This window comes from Danaus plexippus (assembly GCF_018135715.1).
Source record: "Danaus plexippus chromosome 16 unlocalized genomic scaffold, MEX_DaPlex mxdp_23, whole genome shotgun sequence".
NCBI classification, from domain to species: Eukaryota; Metazoa; Arthropoda; class Insecta; order Lepidoptera; family Nymphalidae; genus Danaus; species Danaus plexippus.
In genome coordinates, this window is record NW_026869851.1 from 4,442,133 (window position 1) to 4,465,666 (window position 23,534).

Sequence of the window (23,534 nt, forward strand, 5' to 3'; positions counted from 1 at the left end):
ACGGAGAAAGACGAAAGTGCGCGGTGACAGCTGTCAGACACCGTCCGCAGTGGAGCGTAGATGGCAGGGGCGCGTTACGGGAGCGATCGAGTTTTCCTGCGGTCTCGGTTACGGGAGCGTCCGGCTTGATATCGCAGAACGCCGGTGGATTGAGCTGGCTCGATGTGACACAGCCGTATATCACAGTCAATCAGCTATGCCGACATCTTGCCTTCCCAGCCACCGGCTCCGAGTCCGAGTAATTTGGAAGCGGTCACTGTTTAAATATTGACAGAGTGAATTAGCGTCTGGTGGAGCGTGCGGCGCTCGCGGGCAGACCACGGTACAATATGGCTGGGCGCGGAGGCGGCGCCGGCTATTAACCCTTCCCCACCGCGGCATGGTCTACACGCGCTCAGATGAATACCAATTAGAAATTCTTTGTAGATATTTGTCATTAGACAAGCACATGAACAATGAGGTACTCCCTTTACTTCGATGTACTTTTCCATTGAGTTCCATCGGAACCGTGGTCATTTAGCTCGGTCACACGGGATAGTGGCCGGTGGCCGTTCGTTTTAAACATCTCATCAGTGTGTTGCTACGTATGACTCCTACACTGATGTCTGAACCCTCGAGCGTTATGTAATCTACGGCCGACTTTCAGTTATCGTTGAAAAACAAATGACTACACCTTTAAATATAATTTTAAAATTCATTACAAATTCACAATTATTGCATGTTTAATGATATTATTGGACCTTTGCAACAATGTATTCTGATAAACAATTTGCTTTAGAAATATCTATGTGGTTTCGATAATAAAGTGTAGTTTAAGGATAACTCTACCACGCTTCATAAACGCGATAAGCTAAAATTTTAATGGACAAAATCTTGAAGATATGAGTCATATTTTCGATAAATTTGTTTTGAATTTTTCAGTGAATGTGAACCGCCGCTATTCAAATTTAGTGTGACCCTAGGAATTTATTTCGTTTTGTAATAAGACCATGATATATTATAGATTTGTATATACATATAATGTATTCGTATAAATCGTATAGATAATTCCTGTTTTGCATAAGTCGAAAGTTAGTATACAATAAACCCTATCATCAGCTACGTATAATTTGGAAGCGTACTTTAAACACAAACAGCGGCAATTTAAACAGTTGTACGGCATCATTTCGTTCTGTACGGACATTCGGATGCGAGTCACACACATCCCCTCCAAAACAATGGTACGCTCCTTTCGACGCAGGAAACAGCGCACGCGTTCGTCTTACCAAACAACCAGTCATTTTAGAAGCCCGGTGACTATGGAGACAGTTGCCTTAGAGGGCGCATCCTGAACAACTTCCGCCCTGTCCTTTTGGTTCAGGAAACGCGTGATTCAAATTTAATTCACAAGTTTAATAACCTACCCACTAAGTTTATATTTCCTACACGTTCTTATTTTTACTATGGCTACAAATGCTATTTAATATGTGGGTTCTATCCAGCAGGAACTTGTACCTTTTTTAAAATATATAAGTAGATTCTGTTTGCTTAAAAGACCTAATATAATAACGGGGAGTAAAGGACACTAAAAAAAAAATGGCAGTCACTCAATTATTTCCGTTATAAATATTACTAGTCTGTATATTTAGAAGTCTATTCCTGAAATTATTATATTGATTACAATAAATATCTTGTTCTAATCTATGATCAGATCGAAATAGTTGCAGTACCTTTTCTATATGTTGGTCCACAATAGAGATGGTTCATTTGTCATTCAGATATCGTAGCTGGAATCGTCCAGGTACTAAGGGAAAAGGTCGTATTCTTTTGATCGGGGAAGGAGTCCATCATACAGAAGTATATTTTAACGTGTAGTTGCTTTATAACTTTTGATATCTCCTTTATAGTGATACGTACAAAAAAGGACAAATTCAAAATAACAACAATGAAATATAAAAAAAAACAGCGTAGTTAATAGTTACATGTATAAATTACGACTAAATAATTGTTTGTAATCACGTTTTCTCTCTAAAATATTGCATGATTTTTAAAAAATTATGAATTGTTAAAACGTAAATAAATAGCTTTGTTGGTAGCTTCGACTTTTCTAATTTTCATCCATAAAGCCTCGCTTCCGTAGTTAATGTAACGTTGCAAAACTTTTGGTGGGGATAGAAGATATTCCGTGATAAAGTAAGATAGAGCTTTTTTAGATCACCCACTGCTGAAGGTGTTGCGTTGATATCCTCGATAACAGCTAAGAAACATAAGAAGTCAATGAGATATGTAATTGTTATCTTGTTTTACTTGCATTGAGTTACATTCCGTTTGAGAATTAGTTGACAGATTAATGAAATTACTTTAGAATCGTAAGATACTCCGGTTTAAACACGGCCAGATATAAGCAGAACAAGTAATAGTTAATCTTAATTGTCAAAGAATGCTGCCTGGATATATTTTATTTAGTGCAGTAGCCGTGTTTCGACATTCCGCAAATTTAACTGCATTTAGATTATAATTGCATTATCATAAGTTGATAAATACGACTCTAAATTGTCTGAAAATTCCAACAGAAATCAAAATACCGTAAATTGTAAAGTGCTACTGTGAGACGTCTCTAGAATGTCATTGGTTTGCAAATTAACTTTCAACATTTGTGTATTTCACATAGGTATCCTAACTATTTCTTATATTTATTTATTTTCAAAGAAAAGGGTGAAAAAGTTGTTTCTGACATAGTTCCATCACCACCTACGACTTTATTTCCACCTTTAAACGAGAGGTATGTCAGTCAAGTATTATCCAGTCTAATTTAAAAGAATATATATATTTTTTTTCAATAAAAGTATTTTTACTTTATCTATCTAGTCTTCTGTTTTTCTGACTAAACCTTTACATCCTTGAAACCACTGGAAGTACGCCACGTGCGTCACTTTTCTTAAAGCGTACCTCATCCCTATAACGGCTTTTCTGTTACTTTTTTCATTAAAAAATTACATAACGAAAAAAATTATAAGAAGTTAATAAGATTATTTCGTTAGGTATTTTAAGTTTTTTGTTTATTTTTTTTTTTCTTAATTTGGATGATATATTAATTACATTTTCTGCCATGTTATTTAAACCATAGACTAACGAAATAAAAGTTTTTATATTATGTCTGTGAGTATATTCATCACAATTGAAAACATTTGCTACTATTTCACGGAATAACACAATATAATATATTATATTTTGTGTTATTATTAATATTTTCTACGTAAATTATTGAGCACACATATTTATTTAAATTTACAGAAAAAGAAAATAAAGAAGATTAAATATAAATGTCATTAGGAAAACGACTGTGTGCTTCGTAAATTTTTTGATATAGTGGTGACAAAAAATCTTAAAGAGTTATGGCCTTGGAATATTTGGAACTGGCTACATCATTTAACACTTGAAAGTATAACAAGTCCACGACAGGCTTTATTTGTTGTAATGCTTGGGTTACTCCAGTTATTTGGACCTAAAAAAATATCTTATAAAAAACCATAACGTTATCTAACACTGTACAAATATATTATATATTCAAAATATCAATAAAAGAAATACAAAGTGACAGTTTTCATAAAAATGTATTTTGTTTTTTTCAATGAGCTTTATAAATACTTATACATATTAATTTAATTTTCGCATCACTTAGAGTGAGCGTATAGGGTTGACAAGGAAAAGCTTGTTATTGAAGTTGGACATTACACTATACAGCCAAATATATGAAGGAATGTTTGAATGGCATTAATGCCAAATTTACATAAATCCATTATAAACGCTACGATTTATTTGTTAATATTTAATATTTTACGATTATAAACGAATATTGCATAGAATAATTTTTTACTGATGTTTAGTTAAGGAGCAATATTATTTTATTACATTTATTCGTTACATATTAAGAAAGACTCAAAAAATATATTATTTTAAAAATAGTGAAATAATTTTACGTGATGAAAAAGATTTTATTATTCAATATTATGCGCTACCATAGAATATTAATGAAAATAAGTAGAAAATCTAGTATTTGCAAATAAGAAAACTAATAATCATACAAAAAATATATATATTTTGATCTGACTCATATGTATTTACTGCATACATATCTTAGAAGGCAAATTAATATATATTCGACCAAGAAGTAAATAGTAAGACATTTTAAGTCATTAGAGGTATATGTAAGGGGTGATGCGGATTAGTCTAGTATGTTATTTCAATAAATGGTTGTTCAAAAAATATTTGACAAATAATTGAATGACATCATGATGCGTACCTATACTTAATGTTATCTTTGTTCATGTTATGTTTGAATAACATGAAATAAATCACTATTTAAAACCTTGAATCTTCGAATCAATGAGGCACAGTAAGTATATATTAATAGGCTTCGTATTAAGCATATAAATTATTTAAATAAATACAAAGGGCGTAAGAAACAGCTGTATTTTCTTGTGTGGGTGTCGGCAAGAGTTAGGGTTGCCATACTTATGAGCTATTGTATTAAAATTGTATGCTTTAAAACATCACCTACATGTGATATAATTGTAAAACGACTAAACAAAATAAATTGTCATATTTTAAGGTGTTTAGTGAATATAAAAAGTAGGTTCAAACTTACATTGGTTTCTTGACGTAAATTTGTTTTATGTAACAATAATTGGTATAGTGATAAAGTACACTCCACACTCATCTATAAAATATGACCAAAAAAATTTGCGCTTCAAGACGATTTTCATGTTGATATTGATTTTCAGCTGCGTCTTTTTTGCGAATTAAACCGTAATACCAATTTCGTCTATTTTGAAGGTAGTACTTAACTATTTGCTTCTTATTAATCAACTATACTTCACACTCGGCCAGCCCTGTATCAATGTACATGAATGGGCGTTGAGTGATGCAAGTCGTGAGTCATCCCGCTAATCTCATAATTACGCCCTCTTCGTACCAAGTTTTGTATGAGAAAGTATGTGAACTCAATTAGTCGTTTATAGAGTTTTACATTGTTTATGGCGGTATAGGGTGTGGAAGTGAGATATTGTTCTATTTGTTATATTTGCCACAACAAAGCATAAATACTTCTTTTATTAAAATTATGAAATACAAAGATCGATAGACGAACTGTCAGTCTGCAAAACGTTTAAAGTCGTTTTATATATGGTTGGCATGTTTTATATAAAATTAAAGTATTTTGCAAGACTTTTTACGTTGTAAATATCAATTGGCGGGAACGACCACCCACCGTCAGGTCGATCATCAGCTGGTCAGAGTTTCAGAGACGTGTAAATGAAATATTATTAAGCATAATCTCGTTAAACCCCTCACCACCGAATGTACGTAGCTAGTAATAAGGGTTTACGTCTCTACTAGGACTGTATGAATATTTAAAGCAATTGTAGGACTTCGTTATTCCTTGTGTAAAACATTTAATTTCACATATTATCAGCTGTGACTTCAGAATCTATTTACAGCAGCCCAAAATAATATTAAGACTATTTCTAGTATTGCAGACTCCTTAAAACCTACAGTGTAATATAGTTTTATGAATTTTCTATACAGATATCAAGAGACAATTGAAAGTATCGATGGTCTTAAACTGCTTCTAACTATTCTAATAGGTACAGTGATTTCAGCCACGTTAGGTGCGATGGCGCAACCCAACACGCTGCCAATATAAAGCAGCTCTCGTCGAGCTATTTACCAATCATAAACCTTTGCTACCCATTTGCTGTAATGACATAGAAATTTTTAATCTTTTAACTATTTTCATAGTGAAATAAAAACATGGTGTCAACAAAAGATGCAGTTACTTCAATATACGAGATATTTTATTGAGATAGTTAGTATCTTTATGGTATACAGTAGCTGTTTTATCTTTTATTTCGGCTGCATGTGTTGGATGGTTGACGGGATGTCATATCAGCTAGTACGACGAGCTCGCATATCTCCGCGTACCGCCGGCCCCGCACGCGTTCTGAATGCTGTATATTGCGAAATAAATATATTTAAAATCTTTGACGCCGTAACGCCTTTATTGTTCAGGACGAGGACGATTTCTTTTTTTTATTACACTACAGTTTCATTCATAGCAATCATAGATCACCAACTCTAGTCATAGACAATTTATTTATTTTAAATTTAGTATTTTTATAACTGTATTATTTATGATATAAATAATTTACTTCTCTTAATAATTGTAGAAAGTATGAAATTACACTGAAATCTCGAGTTACAAACTTTTGAAAAGCAGATATCGTGAGCAAAACTAAAATTTTATTTATTTATTATTGTTCATCAAAACAGTCAAAGGCTTGTATGTACTTATGACTAGAAACTCATAATGCCTCATACAATCCTGCCATCAGAATTTATGATTTGGAATGAAGAAATAAAGGCAGAAAATACACTACGATCGTCTTGTTTTAATTCTCGTAAAACAATTGTAATAATAAAATATTTTCATTGAAATAAAACGTACTTAAAAACGTGAAAACTGAAAGTTGCAGGATTACATGAAACAGTTTTATAGTTGGAAGTTAACGAGTAACTTTGTATTGTAATGTAAAACATGACTCCCATAGTCTCGTGATTTCGTATTTAGCACAGTCGCCTCTGTCGTGACGCAGCACTGACATTTTTACACATTCCCGCTAAAATCAATTACCTTGAAAATATCATTATTAAAATGTGTAACGTCTGATGGATGTGACATTATGATATTGCTGTAGTTATATTAAAACCCTGCAATATTACTTTTGATGGGCAGAAGTCACCGTCGCCCATAGACATCCGCAACATCTCTGGTGCGGAAGCGTTGCCAACCTTGGTTATTAAGGGAAAGTGAGGGGTGGGAATAAGGAAATGGCAGGAAAGGGTAGGAACGGGGAAAGGGCAACCGGCTCTCTCACTCATAGGACAAAACGCAGCCGTATAAGACTACTTCACGCCGATCTTCTGTGAGAGGGTGGTACTTCCCAACTGGTGGTCGAGCCAGCCTATGTTCGAGCTATAGTAACTTGACCACAGCTAGGCTCTAACACCTTCATACATTATATACATAATACAATTACTTTATTATTTATAGCATCTGTCACGGCTGAAATCAAAACGTCAGATGAGAAGTTTGTTCACGTTTTAATATAGTCTTTTTAAATCGTGTTTTGATTTTTCAGTTTCTAGTTTCGTTAACTTTAGCTTTTTAATTTCTCATTAATATATTAAATTATTGTTTTGCGTCAATTAAATAATAATTGTAATCTATATATATAATAAGACAGTGAAAATCGAATGTCTGTAACATTAAATATTTTTCCAAACAACTGATAGGAGGCAATTAAAGAAGAGTCATAGAAACCAAAAAAACAATTTTTGGAATTTTTGTCGCACTCGTCTTATAATACAGCGTCCATGTGGGTTAAAGTAAAAGTTAAAGTAATTCTGAATCTTCTCGAGAAACCTAAAAGTTACAAATATCATTAAGGAAGCATTTTCACATAATTAAATTTGCTTCATCTTTAGTGACAGAACTTCGCAAGGAAAATTAACAAAGTTATTAAAGTTAGTTTCGTTTTCCGTGTAGTTGTTACGTCTACATTGACCTTTATTAATTTGTTGTTTGTTGTTATCAGGAAAAAAAGATATTCGATCGAATTTGTTGGGAAATAACTAAAAATACAAATAAAATCGGTTGATTTGATGTCTGTTCTTTTAACATTAAACACATCACCTCAAATTTTTACGTCTATCTATCGTATGTCGCATTACAAACCTTGGCGAGTAGGATTAAAGTGAAAGGCACTCGACGGTTTAGGAGTCCTAATAGTATCAATACTGCTGTTTTAATTTTTAAATGCTCCGCAATATAACAAAACAATGTTCAGTGGCCTAATTGTATATTGACTTCAGTTTTCAACACGCGTCCATCTTAAGATTAATCGCATTTGCCACGTGGGTACTCTGTTCAGATTGAAATTAAAATTCATATTAAAACATGTTATCTACTTAATAATATTATCATTACATTCCGTTTTGTAATAATAGGATTATAATTTAAACACGATATAGACCCTAATGTACTATCCGAATAATATTACTTTAGCAAAATGGTTTCATAACAACTACACCACTTTTTTATTTATATATAAAAAGTTGATTTAATAAAATTTATTAAAAATTTCAACAGATTATATTAAAGTATAGAAGGTAGATTTTCAGTCAGTTTTTTATCAAATAAAATTAATACATTTAAACGAAGACATGAAGGGAAGTCTATGATTTTTTTTTCATATCATTACCACGGTATAACTAAATAATGTATCTAGCTGGTTAATTAAATTTATATATAATATGGCTGTGGAATAATGAACACAATTAAAATGAATATCACATATATCGATGATAATAAAAATTGAATCGCCACAGGTATATGAGACGATGATGCATCGGCTGTATTGTTCGCGGTATTTATAAAATCAATATCAATAATAACGCACACCTAATTTGTAAACGAAACCATTCTACGTCGAATCAGCGTTTGACATATGACGGCCATATTTAAAGCCATCGGTCAAAATGGCCTCCATTTTATGTTATAAATATGCAAGTCGCGTTTACCGCCGAAGCTGTCCGTACCTCGCCCAACACTGAATAGAAAGAATCACTATAATGGAATTTATGTTCGGCTTGCGTATCATATATGATGAATATTCGATTATTACTAGGAATTTAATTGTCTTATAATGCAAGCATAATTCATTGCCCTTTGCAAAGATTTACCCCGCCGCTACCTTCAAGCTATTCCTAGGACAATATTGTGTGTTAATTTATAATCTGTCTACAACCTTTGATGTCATTTTACATAGTATGAAATAAAATATTGTTTAATAAGTTTTCATATCCTTTTTAAAACTAAAACGTAATCTTAAACCAACGTTAAGTAGTAAGATTATGATTTATGCTTAAATAAATATAGGAAACCCTTCCTTTGCCCCTTGTGAATTACAAATATTATATACATATATACCTAATAATGCGACGAGACAAACTAAAATGTTTCTTTTAAATATGTGTTTAATTACATTATTTTATTACAATAGTTGTTTAGAAGCCGTGTCTTTGAATATTTAATGAACATAGTAAATATTTCTGAGAATAACATAAGTCTTAAAGAATTTAAATTTTAAAACGTTGTATTGGTAGAGGTAAAGATCCACAATCTTACAACTCTATCTCGGTGACATGTGACACTGTGATTGCAAACGGTGAATTTATGTAGGAAATTTATTTAAATAGGTTCTTGGCCCTTTTTAAGAAAAAGATTAATAGGATTGTTTACAAATCACGATGAATACTCGACGGGAACGCTGGACGAATACTAACGAGTCCCGGACGTCCCGGTACTAATTAAAAAAAAACTTGTGTTACGAAACAATAATAATACTTATCATTGTGGGCTTTCGACAATTATAAGTTTAAAAAAATATACATCATATAACACGATGATAAACATAACAAGTATAAATGCTATTTATATTTTAATAACAACAAATGTAATTATTTATGAACTTACAGAATATGACTATAAGATACTTAGTATTAATTTACAAATATTAAAAATTATAATACATAATATTATTTACTAAATGTTATCCATGGGAACATTAGCGATGTGCTTACTTTCATAATTTTTCTCTTAAAACGACAATAGCACTGGGAGAACATTCGCAGGACTTTCATGTAAATCGGATGTGGTACTCAAATTGTTCTCAAGTTATACTATATAATTATAATGATTGTTCTCGAATGTATATATCTGTTTTTCTTAGAACACTATAACAGTATTATGGGTTTGAAGAAATCCGCTTCGTAAAAATTCAATAGGATATCTCAAACCTGGCAACACTACGACTTGTCAGTTTTCGGTTTTTATTTAAAGCCTCGAATTATATATTTTATATTTATATATTTTTAGTCATAATACTCTTGTAATGATTGTCAATTACTGAGGTATGTGAGTGGCAGGACATTCTAGACAAATACTCTCTCAACCATCTCTCAATAGTTTTGTCTAATCGTTTTCTAACTCACAAGAATTAAATATCCTAAGACAGGTCCGACAATACCAAGATAAATAGAAATGTTATTAACAATGTACATACTTTTTTCAGACAATAAAGCGACTAGAACTGTTTGAAAGACAAACATCATATCAACTAAACAAAAAAAAACAATACAAAATTATATTATTACAGATCTGAGATGTGGAGTATCTACAAAATCTACAAAGTTTGAAATAATTAATGTTTTTATACTACTACTATAACTACTTTATTTCAAAATTTGAGTAAAATTCTTTTGAAACACTGTATGTTTGCCTATATATTTCCTTCAAATCATAATTCTGGTGTCGTCAAGACTAGGGTGAATTGTCTGTTTGTGATTTGTATATGTCATGTGACTTCATACAAAATACGGCATATTATAATATAAGGTATAAATTATATTCCATATATTATTCTTAAGTTTTTCTCAAAAAATTTCATAGAAATGCCTTCTGTAGATTTTGCAAGGAAGAACAACACACATCCTTACAAACTTTCGAATTTATAATACTAGAAATATACATCAATTTGAAAAACACCCGTATTTTTTTTTCTTTTAAATGTCTCCACTGGCATATTACAATGGATAGATAAATACAACATATTATTCTATAAGTTATTGCTATTGTTGTTCTATAATAAATCTTAAATATCAAAATATATCAAAAGCTTGAGCGTTATTCTTTCAATTGTAATTATTTCTACAAATTACATTGATGTGTTAAGCGAATGAGAGGTTTTCCATAATAACAATGGATCTCTGTCTTTGACTTCGTGAATAAACTTATTTTAATTTGCTATTAAGTATTTTTTCATCATTGGAGTAAAAGCTTCAAGGGCATAAAAAACAAAAAGGGAGCTATGATGAAATGAGTATAGTAAACTAATATTCTGTGGGATTCCTCAACTAGCAATCATGAAAGACGGTTAGCCGTTACGAACATTATAACTAACAATATTTTAATTTACGCATCAAACTGCAGTTCTGTAAAGGAATGGATTTGGAAATGTTTGTTAAATAAGATTCTTCAAAACTTATAATGAATATTTATTATTATTACTTCATTCAATGAGCAACCTTTGCTGTGAAATAATTTGTTAATTTTTCCACAGGAACAATTTGGCATTATTTGTAACCTTTATTTTATAATATAATCCAAATATATTTACATGCCTTTTTAAAATGGTCTCACCCATTTTATTTAATTTAATTTTTTATATACTTTGCATTAATATTATTTCTTCAGGTCACTTTACCAACGAAATTATAACTTAATGTTATAATAGCACTCGATACTAGAATAATATCATAAAACATAAAATTTTAAGGTAAAGATGATTATTCATTTTAGTTAGTCACTTGTAGGTTGCAAAAATAAACGTATTGTTACAAAAAGCCTTTTCGCTATTTTTGCAGATAACAATAGTAATTCCATTAAATAAAATGTTTTATCTAAATAAATATACTCCATTTTATGTAACTACCAAAAAATTGGCAGTGGCATTTCTGATTTATTTTTTACTTATAGAATCAACAAATACTAATAAGTAAAGATTTTAACTGTTTTTAATAAGACTATTAAATATCAACAAAAAAATATTGTCATTGCTTAAATAATATGTAGCTAAAGAAAATAAATCGGAGGCATGTCTTTATTATTTTATACTGTCAATGTCATGAACCAAATGTCAAATCAATGCAAATAAAGAATAATCTTTAATAAATTAAGGCTACAAACTAAAGAATTAATTATTATTTATTGATGTAAGATGCAAAGATTGCTTGTTTAATAAGTAAACAGAACAGAACGTGACTCTTAGTATAAATTGTTATTACTTGATTATACTTATGCTATAATACGCCATGGATCAAGATTTCACGAGCATTTTAAATATAATATTTATCATCAGTGGCGGTGTACTTACATTTGTAATCTTGTTCATATTCGCTAAGAGACAAATAACCAGGTTCGCCCTTCGATCACGCAGAGGACCCCACGTTCCTATTGGAACAGACGCAAAAAAGGTGAACTAAAACATTTAACAAGATTTTCAAAGTAGTAGAAAGCCCTAAATATCCCCTTTAATGTCACATTTCAGTGTTTGAAAAGAGAAATCGAGCGTCGAATTGAAGCTGTGCCGCGTATAATGCACGAACCTCGTCTGCTGTCCACAGAACCCTCGCACTACATACTGGAGCCACAACAACCCTACCATTATAGATTCCGGGCCGTTGATGATGTCAAAACTCTTGGTACTTGGTTTTCCATGAGATAGTACATAACTTCCAGATTATTTTGCAAATTTTTACTTTTGTTTTAATTATGTAAATCTATTATATATCAATTTTAATCTCGACAGAAGAAGAAATAGCTCATCAAGACCCCAATCTCCGTCGTCACCCTCGTGAGTCGTTACGGGCGTTTCTTCTATCTTCGTTAGCAGTGCCACTAGATGGTCGGGGGCAGAAGCTGGTTCATCAATTCTGTGACGCCTACGAGTCCGCTAGACACCATCCAGCAGAATTTGGGGAAGACGAGTACAGGGCTTACAGTCGTCTACTCATGAAGTTATTGGATGCGTAAGTTTATTCTGTCTAGAAAGACTAGTTGAAGCATATAGAATGACATTCTCTGCTCTGTTATAAAGATAATGATCTGAATGAACAACATCTTTATTTCACAATCTAGGATGTGACGGGCTTTGTTGTTACTTACGTTAGCTTACTTCAAAAACACAAAGGAATTTGTGAAATTTATCTCGAGACTTAATTTGTTTACACTGCTGTTCAACAGTTCATATCCACAATAATATTAATTAAATTATAAGTCAAACATATCCTGTGGATGGAGGGTATATTGTAAACATGCTGTGTCCATTTACAGGGCTCGTCTGTTAAAGAGTGTGTCGTGCGTGAGTTCAGTCCGGAGCAGTCCTCAGCGGAGACCTGCCCGCCTCTTGGATCCAGCGAGACTCCGCACAGCTCACCGACCAAACAATCATTACACTGCGCTTGAGGTAACAGTTGTACAGTTTTATGAAATTCCTAAACTTTCAAGTGCAGTCATATCGGTAAGCGGTCACCACCCACCCGTAAGACGTAGTTTGGAATAGCCGCGTCCACCACCTATTGTTCGTGTTCGGGTTGTTGTCTGATGAAACTGTATGGAGGTTGGGTCTGGGGGCTGAGATTGGGGAGTTTCCTTGTGATGTGATCGGCCTACCATACGCCATGTGGTTGTATTGTGTGATTATGGACGATAGCGGGATCCCAAGACGGCTGCTCCGCTGGTCTCTCACAGTCAGGGACCCAACACGTGGGCTACCCACCCGTGAAGTACTACTCCGCCAACTGTGTATAATCACAGGATGGTTCCATCTAACGGATTGGTCGCCAATCATCCTGTGCTATAACGAAGTAATAATCCCTCTTCATCATGCGCATAACAAGGGAATGGAACAGTTTGCCAGCGTCTGTGTCTCTTTACATTAAAATTTGGATGTCTTCAAGACTCGTGGGAATAAACTGTCACTGGGACACACTCGCCCCCTACGAACACCTCCACCTACCAATAGATGGAATGGCAGTAAAGCAATATTCAGGCAAAACAAAAAGAATATTCACTTTAACAATGTCGTTGCTATGTGTACTGAAGCTCATTTTAATTTTTATTGTAATTTTAAAACTTATACATATCACTAATTATACTATGAATTGATTTACAAAGTTGTTTGTATATTTGGTTAAGTGCCTCATTCGAGGGTAGCTACAAGTCCCTGTGGGTTATCTTCAGCAGTAAGATGTTTGTTAAAAATATAGTTATTGAATTAACCGAGTTTGTTATATCCGACAATATTGTTCCGTAACAGCTTTTGCCGTTGTGTTCAGTCACCACCGAGGCTCCTATACTGCTGCATGGTATGGCCTTCTGTTTCATGGGAACATCTCTTAAACAAAACAATAGTCCAAAGTTTTAAATAAAATGAGATTACTTAAAGGTGGGACGCGGGGATTCATATTAGATTTATGAGAGAAAGCTGTGACAAGGACCTGTGATAATACTTAGATTTTTTTTATTGAGCCCAGTCGTTCCTCGAGTTCGTGAGGAAACTAAGAAAAAATGTCATTGTATAGTATTAACGTGGATTATCAAAAACACATAAATGTAACGTTGGCAGAAATGTATAGAATTTTTTTATACAAAACTGTCCTTTACGTATAGACCTGACCGTATCTATGTATTTCCAGAACATGCCGGTGGAGGCGAAGTTACAGGACGAGGTGCTCCGCGTCCCTGTGAAGACTCCCACCGAGCCGCCGACCAAGCCCCCGGCCGACGAGACGGCACTCTGAGGGCGGAGCGCCCATCACGAGGCGCTAACATTGTGAACTACCGACATTGACATAAGTGAACTTGTGATATTTCGGCTCCAGACCAAGAAATACGTCTCGGAGACTGAAGATAAGTGCTGTGTGAGGCGTATGTGTGGACCGGGGACGGGGCTTGTGATGCGACTAGATGTTTATTTAAATATACTGAGATGTATGTATCTCAGAGCGTTCGCTGTTATTGCCATACATGTATTAACTAAAACTATTGACATTAAAATAGGTTTAAGTCAATAAAAGGATCTGTACCAAAGGTTTCAGCCTACACCTGTATATACACTCTGTGAAGTATATAATATACAGGGAATCCCTTCTTCTAACTCATGTTATGTATGCGACAACATGTGAGGGCGTGCGCTGCTCCTTCATACGAACTGATTCTGAGGAAACTTTGTTCTGTAGCTCAGACCTCAGAGCCAGCTATGGTCTGGAATTCATCCCGACAACCGCGTGTTCCCGCGGGATCATAACCCTTGTATCATATGAGTGACGCGTCACAGTCTACAGAGCTCGCTGATCGTTGGTCAACATACCTACCGTTTTTACTCTATGTAGCTACATTTCTTTTCGAGCCTTAACCGATGGTGTTCGTGGGCGCAGTCGCAGACGGTAACTAGTATATAATAATTAAGTCTTGTCTTACAACTAGTGACAATGTTTAGACATACACACAATAAGCAACACAAATTATCACAACTCCAGTACATAATCATTTATTTGATAAACAATCTGCGGTACATTCAGTACGGCCGGTCCCGGGCCGGCGGCCGCCTGCCCTCACTCGGGAGGTGCACCGACGCCTAATCTCAATCTTCGCAGCAAACATCGAGCTTGTCAAAATTTTGCTCTCTGTTGAAGTAAAAAGTTATAATGATATTAGTTGTTGTTTATATTCCTCTAAAACATACAAAACAGCCATATATATATATTGATGTGTGTTTATTCGCATTATTATGTATGTCGTGTGAGATCACACGCTTAGAATTATTGAACATGGCTTTTAAAATGCCCTGTCTGCATTAGTGTGATGTTTGGAAAGCGGTGTAAATGTTGCCAGGCTGCGGTGTGACACACACACACACACACACACGCTACTCGGCCTGTACGTCGTTCCATCTTCGGCGGCGTCCGGGGTGAAAAAATATTAGATCCATATGAGACACGAAATATTTTAAAATATGTATGATTTAAAGAAATTCAATAAAGACAATTTTTTTCATAGGATTTTTTTTTATATTCTTTGTTGGTAGTACTCACAGCTTCATCAAGACCGCGTGCTCGTGGAAGGCTCTCGTGTGCCTCAGGGCGAGCACGGAGCGCCTGCAGCAGCGGGACACGCCGGCGTGGCGGGTCGCGGAGCGCGTGTGGCACAACCACTCCAACAACTGATACATTTATGTCAAAATAAAGGAAAAGACATTAGGACTCCACAAGAAACTCAAACGGACAACGACGCGCTGACTGACATCAGAGTCGTAGAAAAATAACAGAAAAGCAAATATATATATTATTCGGAAAAAAATATAGTGTCTTATAAACCTGCAAATTTTAGAGAACAAACCAAACCTTCAGCGGAACAAACTTGTCTTAAAGAGGTTTTATAAATAATTATAATATAAAATCGAAATAAGATAAATTTAATTTAAAAAAACACTCAAATTAAATATACATTTAGTGACCGCACCCTTAATTCGACCCGAACCTTCAAAACTAAGGAACGCACCCGACGTGACGTCAAAGCGATGACATCTGGTGTGTTCGCTTTTGCGCGGGAAAATATTAAAACAGTAAAGTTTAGTTAGTCGTTAAGGTTTGTTTTGTTATTAAAGAATACTGGTTTTATAAGGCAAGTGTAATTTGAATGTTTTCGTTAGCATCCTATACATATCCACGGACCTGTGCGGTGTAGTCCGTCCAGCCGTCCCTGTCCACGAGCAGGCCGAGGGCGGCGGGAGCGAGCCCCAGCCTGGCGTCCCTGTCGGCGACCAGCGCCTCGCCGTCCGCCTCCAGGGTCCACAGACCACTGAACACTACCACGCTCAGGAAGAACACGTCGCACAGGTATAACCTGGCTGACTCCTCCTCCGTCCTGGAGAGTAGACACTGATATAAACTTACGTAAAATATGTTTAATCGTGCATGTATGAAGCACGTACTCTTTGAAGGCGACCTGAGTGCGAGCCATCAATTGCAGGAACCACTCGCGGGTGTTTGTCGCATCGACGTCCGTAGCCTGTAGCGCGGGTAGGAAACATCGCAACGTGAACTCCTGCTCCCTGATAATTAATTGATATTATTATATGACCAGCTTCATACCGCGACGTCTCTCGCGGACACGGGAAGCAATATTGAAGGAGACAAATAGTGTGCTTTGAAAAAATTATGTTATCAACCGGCGGCGGCGTACAGTCTGAACCACGTGACTCGCTCTAAACAATGATTTAGATCTTTGTTTTGGTGTCTAAACTACAGCAGCTAAAAGTTTCATTAAAATTCGTTCAGTAATGTTCGCGTGCCGGAGAAACAGACATCATACAACATTCGCTCGGATCATTACAGTAGGATCGTGTGAGCCAAGTTACTTAGCATTTCACAGAGAGCCGGACTATATAAACACTTGTACTGAACGCACGTGACGTGGCCCGCGGCGGTGTCCACGATCTCGTTGATCCAGACGAGTCTGTTGGCGGCCAACCTCGCGCGGAGCACGCTGGCCTTCCTCAGCAGCGCGCCCGACACCTCCCACCACGAGCTCGGAGACGACATGCGCTCCACCGAGCTCACCACCAGCGACGAGCACGCCGCCAGGTACGCGGACCACGCCTGACCCCACAAGCATACGGAGAGAGGGCTTACAGACGGAATATACGAAATACACGAGGAGTTAGCTCCACTAAAAAAAATTTTTTGAATGTAGTGACGTGGCCCCATTATTGAAAGAGCTCTTTTTCTTTGCATGGTTAAATTCTATGAATCGGAGATTCTGCACTCACCACGTGGTCCTCATCTATAACAGTGAAGTAGCTCTCGACCAGCTGTGACAGCAGGGTCCTGTTGGCGTCGTGGATCTTGTCGCAGTCGAGGCACTCCTTGATGTAGTTCAACTGCTTTATGAACGTCTCCTCCTGACCTTTGACCCTGACCCTCGAGAAAGAGTCGCTCAGACATCTCTCGAGCGGAGGCCGGAGATGGTTCGGGGGCATCGTGCGACACAAGATAGGAAGATATTCGAAGAACAATAAAATGTCTGATTCCTGAAAAAAAAACCTTCTAAGCCCAAAAAATAACGCTCCTAACATCACTTTTATCACGCTAGTGAGCCAAAAACATAATTTGAAATACAAAGAGTCCAGTCCGGGCGAGGGGCTTTCATGATACGTTGCTTATTTGAGTTGACTGACTTCAGTTCTTATATAACAGCTTTGTAACAGACGAGCGCAGTTCTACCTCACAATTCCCAGGGTCGATTGCAGATAGGAAGTTTTCAATCAGTCTTTTGGCTGACACTGCGGTACTGGCTTGACGGGCGGCCAATTTGACGACGCGAGCCCGCATCGGAGCCCCGCGGTGCAGACCCTCGTGAAGGAACGTGAGGTCGAATGGCGGCAGGGGCTTAGGAAACTCCGAGGACAAGGTCTCCAACATCGCCAGGAGGACGGCGTCCGAGTAATCGTACGTCGGGCTCACCATCTGATGACATACCAGAGTCAGGCGGAGTCCAAACATTTTGTGAAACCAGTTCTTCAAATACATAGACTTTCGGGTCACACAACTATCAAGCAAATCCTATCACCTGTTTCCTAAGTCCCTCCACGACCCCTCTCAATACGCTGCTGACACTGAGGCCCGCCCCCTCCTTGCCCCCCTCCCGCTCGTGATAGACCCCGCTGCGGTACCCTCGAATCTCCCGCCCTATCAACTTGGACACCAGGTGTTGTACACAGTGTAGAGCCGATTGGTTCGTGTATTTAAACACCTCCGGCCAGACTTCACCTGGAATCGGAATCCAAAATTTACGATATATATAATATTTACATCTGAATTTAAATAAATTGATACCAAAAAGACGTATCGGAAAATAATCGAATCGAGCCTTTTATATATTAGAAGCGGCGTTTATACAGATATTTAATTATTTGATGTCACAATACAGACGGCCCACATGGCACATAGACCCACATGGCAAATAGTCCAGGACGTCTTCGGGCTTCCTCGCGGCGTCTGAAGGCGTCTTGCAATACGACGGAGGCAGCTTCACCGTGCGCCGATAAACCTGTCCGATGTCACGCTCTCAGAACAACTCGCTTCTGTGTCTCTCAGACCACACAACGCGTCAAACATTTCGATAATATATATTAAGTCCACAAACATGGTCTGCGTTTGATGCAACGTAGTCACAGTTGAAGCTACCTCGGGGATGTCCTTGAGCGTGTAATCTTCTATCTTATAGCCGGCGAGCGCGCGACACGCCGCCCCGATCACGGCCGGCTGGTCCGAGTCGGATATGAAGAGCCAAAGACGAGCGGCCGTCTGCTGCAGCAGCTCGCCGTACTCCGCGGACGACACGCGCAGAGCGGGCGCCTCCGCCAGCAGATTACACAGGCTGCACAAAACACACAGAAGACATGTACACGAGACTGAATTTGTGGGCCAAAACATTCCAATAGATTTCGGCTTTGATTCGATAGAGACCCAAAAATTTGAGGTCTGCTCTGACAGAATTAAAAGACCAATAAAACAAAATATTATATATAACTTTTAGACCTCGCGGAGAAATATTCAGGTATATAAAAGTAATATATATTATTTGATGCGGGACTTGAAAAGAGATCCGAGTCAAGCAGCTCATATACAATATGTTGTTTGTTGCATGAATTTCGTTTCTGGACCTTCCATGGCGTCCCATACAGTGAATAAAGCAAATAAAATTAGCAAACCAGTGCCGGGACTGACATCGGGTTCAACATTAGTAACCAGCGGGAACCAAAGTGGGATACACTTAGATACTGCCGTGGATGTAACAAGCAAGCTCGCAACTTCGACAGATGATGAAGCCTCCAGGGCGACAACTTTGCTGTAGTGACCCAAATATATTTTCCTGTAAGATACACTTCAGTAAACCTACTGCTGACGCGGAGGCAGTCCTCACCTGATCTGAACTTGTATCCTGTTATCCTTGGCCAGTCGCGGCTGGAGCGCGCGCCACGTGCCGGGGGGCGCCACCGCCGCCCCTTGCCACAGGTGCCGGAGCGCCTCCAACGCGAGCGACACCGGCCCCGCGCTGGAACGCTCCCAGCGGTTCAGGAGCGACGACACCACGGGAACCAACTCCAGACCGTGACTGGACGGCCTGGAGCATGAGAGTGAGCTTAGTAAATATAGAAGAACGAGCACTCCAAGCGCTCCGCTCGCCACACGGATGTATGTTATATTCGGCTTCAAAACCAAAAATAAATCGCACTTCGTGTGTATGAGAGAGGAGAGGATGTGTGAGGAACTAGGAGACCTTCAGAGAACAGCAATATATGAACGAACCGGATCTCACAGATCCGCCGCACGGCCAGCGCCTTGGCGATGTCCACCTCCCACTTGAGGTCGTGCGGGTGCAGCGACGAGTCCGACAACAACTCTTGTAAGTAAGGGAAGCAGCGCACCTGCAGCGTGACCACACATTAACACATTAATACATTAACACTCGCGTTAACATTAGTTGGAACTAAAAAACTCATTCTTCACGACTGACTGAGTTACTAATTTCATGACATTCACAAGGGTAACATTCGACAGAATCAAAAATAAGAGAAAGGTCTACAAAGACCGGTTTTCCCCTCGGATGTCTATATATGTCTCCCGCACCTGGGTCTCGGCCAGGCTGGTGTACATCATGATGAGCTGCGAGGTCGGGACTCCTTTCCTGTTCTTCAGCTTGTTGAAGATCGACACCAGCGCTGGGACGTTCTCCTGGTTTTGATATAAAACAATATCGAAATACATGATCGATTACATTAAATGAAACACACAATATATAAACGAGACTCTGAAGGGACTCGCCTTGGTGGTAGCCATTAGCGGTAGACCTCTCAGGCACTCCAGCTTGACCTTGGCTCGGGGGTCGTTGGCTATTTTGTACAACAGTATGGGCAGTAGTGTGACGGACACTTCCTTCTTGAAGCCCACGAGTTGTATGAGGCCCTGGAGCGCCGCCAGCACCAGGCGCTCGTCTCCCGTCCCGTCCAGAGCCAGGCCGGCGATGAAGGGCATCAGCTCGACCTTGAGGCGGTCATCGCACCGCATCAGACCGTCGAACCACTTGCTCAGCCTGTCAGGCTCGTCTCTCAGTCGTTCCCAGGTGTCCAGCAGTTTGTAATGTATGTACAGCTTCCGGTCCACGTGGACCATCTCTTGGAAGACAGCGTTGTTTTTCATATTCGCCATGAACAGCCCCGAGTCCGGACGATTCATGCTTTGATGGATTTCCAATATTTTCGATGACACTTTGAGAGCGTTGTTGGTCAAATACGACGGTAGGTGGAGCCACTGCAGCGACAGAGCTACGAATGAGTTCAGACACAGAGTCGAGAACTCGTATTTGGTGATTATGTTCAAGCCTGTCGAAGAAGGCACCTTCTTGAAATAACTCAACACATATAACATATACAAGCATACTCACAACTGCTTAGAAATATTTTTATATATTTTATAAATATCGTAACTATATAATTTTTTTAACACAAAATATAATTAAATATATACTTAATAATCTAATAAAAATACCAATCACTCCATGGTAAGTTAATTTAATTTAAATTTGCTGATTAAAGTTGGTTGCTGTTATTTTAAGTATTATTTTATTGTATACTAACATTGAACTCACATAAATGGAACAACTCATGTAGATACAGGGCGGATGTGTGAACCAGATTTCCGCCCAGCATCATGATCACAAGCCCCGCGACCGCCGACCGCCCGCCCTCGCTCAGCACACGCTCCACGAGAGAATAACAAGGTCGAGGGTCCATACTACAACCCACATGCATGTATATATGACTGTGTAAACACATTTAAACCAAAAGAAAGAAATACGTATATGTTCACTGGAATAACACACAGTCCATGCTAAATACATCGCGACGCATGGAGAGCAAACATAAAAATGAATGGACTTCATCTGGAGGGATTACAGTCCTCAATAGTCCGTACATAGTACAGTGGTCAGATAAAACAAATATAATCCCCTAGAAGAAGAAGACTTTTGAGTAGAAATTCGCTTTTCGGATTTACTTCGCGACTAATTTGACTTTCGGATTGACCGAGCAGCAATTAATACTGGTAAATAGATAATGATAAAATACGCCAAGTAAATTCGAAAAAACAGTATGATCATTTACATGGAAGATGTTCTTCTAACCCGTGTATCATCAGCTCACCGCTGGTGCGCGCAATAACGGCCAACAGAGCGGCTCCCAGCTCCGGCCGGGACCGCAGCCCCTCACTCACACAGCGATATACACTGAACGATCGCTCACAGGACGGCGCATCACGTATCTAGCACGTCCAACGAGACAAGATAAATAATTTAGGTAATAGTTTGGGCAGCATACATACAAATTATATATATATATATCTTCTACATTCCATAGAAATGCCAAATTGTATTGAATGAAACTGAATGAGTAATTCTTCAATACTGAATCATAAATATGCTGTAATTGATCAGACTTCAAACATAAACATAAATTATAGCTTTGATAAGGGCTAATCACATTTAATAAATTTTAAAAAGTTGCTACTACCTGTTGACAACTAAGGCAGGCCACTAAGAGGTTGATTTGAGCGGCCGATTCTGGTAGACTGATCAGTAATTGCCAAGGTTTGATGCTGTTGCTGGCTTGAGGACTGCATGTCAGCCAGAGAAACACCGGCCGAAGGAGCTCCAGACTGTTTGATGCAACACTGAAATTTTTATCGCTTAATTAATATAGGATGACGGAAAATGTTTAAAAATATGATCAATCAAGTTGACACTAAAGATTTGGTACAACCTTTCTATAATTGTTTGAGAGCTGTTATATAATTTGTTAGTAAATAGTTATTTTAATCACTGATATATTGTGTATTTCTGAAGTTAGGGGAAAAATTTGTTTCAAATAGCTGGTTATGATTATACCTACATATATTCAGGATGTGTACACAGAGCATGCATCTGTGCTATAACATTGTCTTCTATATCTTTGTTCTTCTGAAGTATAGTGATGAAGGGGTGTTGAGGGGAACGCATTGAAAACTGGCATTTGTATGGCTGGCCAGGAATGAGCCGAGACTTCAGATCCAATATGAGCAGCCCGGCCATTGTTGATATTATTGCTGAGTAGTTGCTACAAAAAAATACTTGTAAATGATTGAAGATTTACGTCTACATATAATAATACAATTTTACATTACGGAAACATAATCCGTCAGTAAATCGTTAGTTGAAATGACATTTGTTTGTTTCACATATCATTGATATCGAAAAATTGTTATTAGTTGTATAAAACAATTAATAAAATCAGAGTATTAAGTACTAACTGTGTGCTCGGGATAAGCGTTACTACGGTCGACATTGTGTGTGCAATTTCCAATACTCCTAACTCCACCAATGCCAGTAAGCCTTGGCAGGCGGTCAGGCTCACCATGTTGTCTTTTGAAGAACATTTCTCTCTCAAAAACTTCAACTCTTCATTTTCTAACACGAATTTCTGACGTTCACCAGGTTTAAACTTAGATTTAATTGTCAATATCAACTTATCTATAGCGTTGACTATAAGGACGCTGTTGTTGGTGTTTAACTTATATTCTATTTCATCCATTATGATTATCTACAAAATTTATTTTAGTCGATATTTTCAAACCACACCGGCCCAAAGTAACATCTGTTATTAAAATTTGACAGACACAGTAAGTCAACGTTTATGATCAGCTGTTAGTTAACTGAAGGTTACAATCCATTCAGAATTTGAAACTTCTAAGATTTCGCTATTTATTTTTAATAGCAAGTT

At 37.4% G+C, this 23,534-nt stretch overlaps 2 protein-coding genes across 5 annotated transcripts; one reads left to right on the top strand and one right to left on the bottom strand.

The window, feature by feature from the left end:
• Positions 1 to 11,782: 11,782 nt before the first annotated feature.
• On the top strand, positions 11,783 to 15,715 carry LOC116771776 (protein C1orf43 homolog). Its single transcript, XM_032663738.2, has 5 exons — positions 11,783 to 12,132; positions 12,207 to 12,360; positions 12,468 to 12,687; positions 12,992 to 13,124; positions 14,356 to 15,715. Exons 1-5 carry the CDS (start codon positions 11,971 to 11,973, stop codon positions 14,458 to 14,460), a joined length of 774 nt encoding a protein of 257 aa, XP_032519629.2. The 5' UTR covers positions 11,783 to 11,970; the 3' UTR covers positions 14,461 to 15,715.
• On the bottom strand, positions 15,184 to 23,444 carry LOC116771775 (focadhesin). 4 transcript variants are annotated; one of them, XM_061528044.1, is made up of 19 exons: positions 23,065 to 23,443; positions 22,668 to 22,871; positions 22,290 to 22,449; positions 21,905 to 22,041; positions 21,371 to 21,516; positions 20,548 to 21,104; positions 20,353 to 20,457; positions 20,032 to 20,150; positions 19,646 to 19,846; positions 18,907 to 19,099; positions 18,676 to 18,769; positions 18,290 to 18,489; positions 17,944 to 18,186; positions 17,490 to 17,750; positions 17,129 to 17,319; positions 16,653 to 16,772; positions 16,393 to 16,585; positions 15,754 to 15,881; positions 15,184 to 15,612 (listed from the first exon to the last, which is right to left on the bottom strand). In XM_061528044.1, the coding sequence occupies exons 1-19, from the start codon at positions 23,343 to 23,345 to the stop codon at positions 15,588 to 15,590; spliced, it is 3,558 nt and encodes a 1,185-aa protein (XP_061384028.1). In that variant the 5' UTR covers positions 23,346 to 23,443; the 3' UTR covers positions 15,184 to 15,587. The 4 variants fall into 4 exon arrangements, with proteins under 4 accessions (XP_061384028.1, XP_061384027.1, XP_061384029.1 ...); XM_061528043.1 differs by having other exon boundaries at positions 15,184 to 15,345; positions 23,065 to 23,442; XM_061528045.1 differs by lacking the exon at positions 17,129 to 17,319 and having other exon boundaries at positions 23,065 to 23,444.
• Between the last annotated feature and the right edge of the window lie 90 nt (positions 23,445 to 23,534).

Coding starts and splice junctions, on each gene's coding strand:
- LOC116771776 (XM_032663738.2), top strand. CDS start 11,971: ATGGATCAAGATTTCACGAGCATTTTAAATATAATATTTATCATCAGT. Junction 12,688..12,991: donor CTCATGAAGTTATTGGATGC/GTAAGTTTATTC, acceptor GTCCATTTACAG/GGCTCGTCTGTTAAAGAGTG. Junction 13,125..14,355: donor ATCATTACACTGCGCTTGAG/GTAACAGTTGTA, acceptor ATGTATTTCCAG/AACATGCCGGTGGAGGCGAA.
- LOC116771775 (XM_061528043.1), bottom strand. CDS start 23,345: ATGGATGAAATAGAATATAAGTTAAACACCAACAACAGCGTCCTTATA. Junction 20,151..20,352: donor CCAGCCTGGCCGAGACCCAG/GTGCGGGAGACA, acceptor GTCACGCTGCAG/GTGCGCTGCTTCCCTTACTT. Junction 18,770..18,906: donor CGCTCAAGGACATCCCCGAG/GTAGCTTCAACT, acceptor GACATCGGACAG/GTTTATCGGCGCACGGTGAA.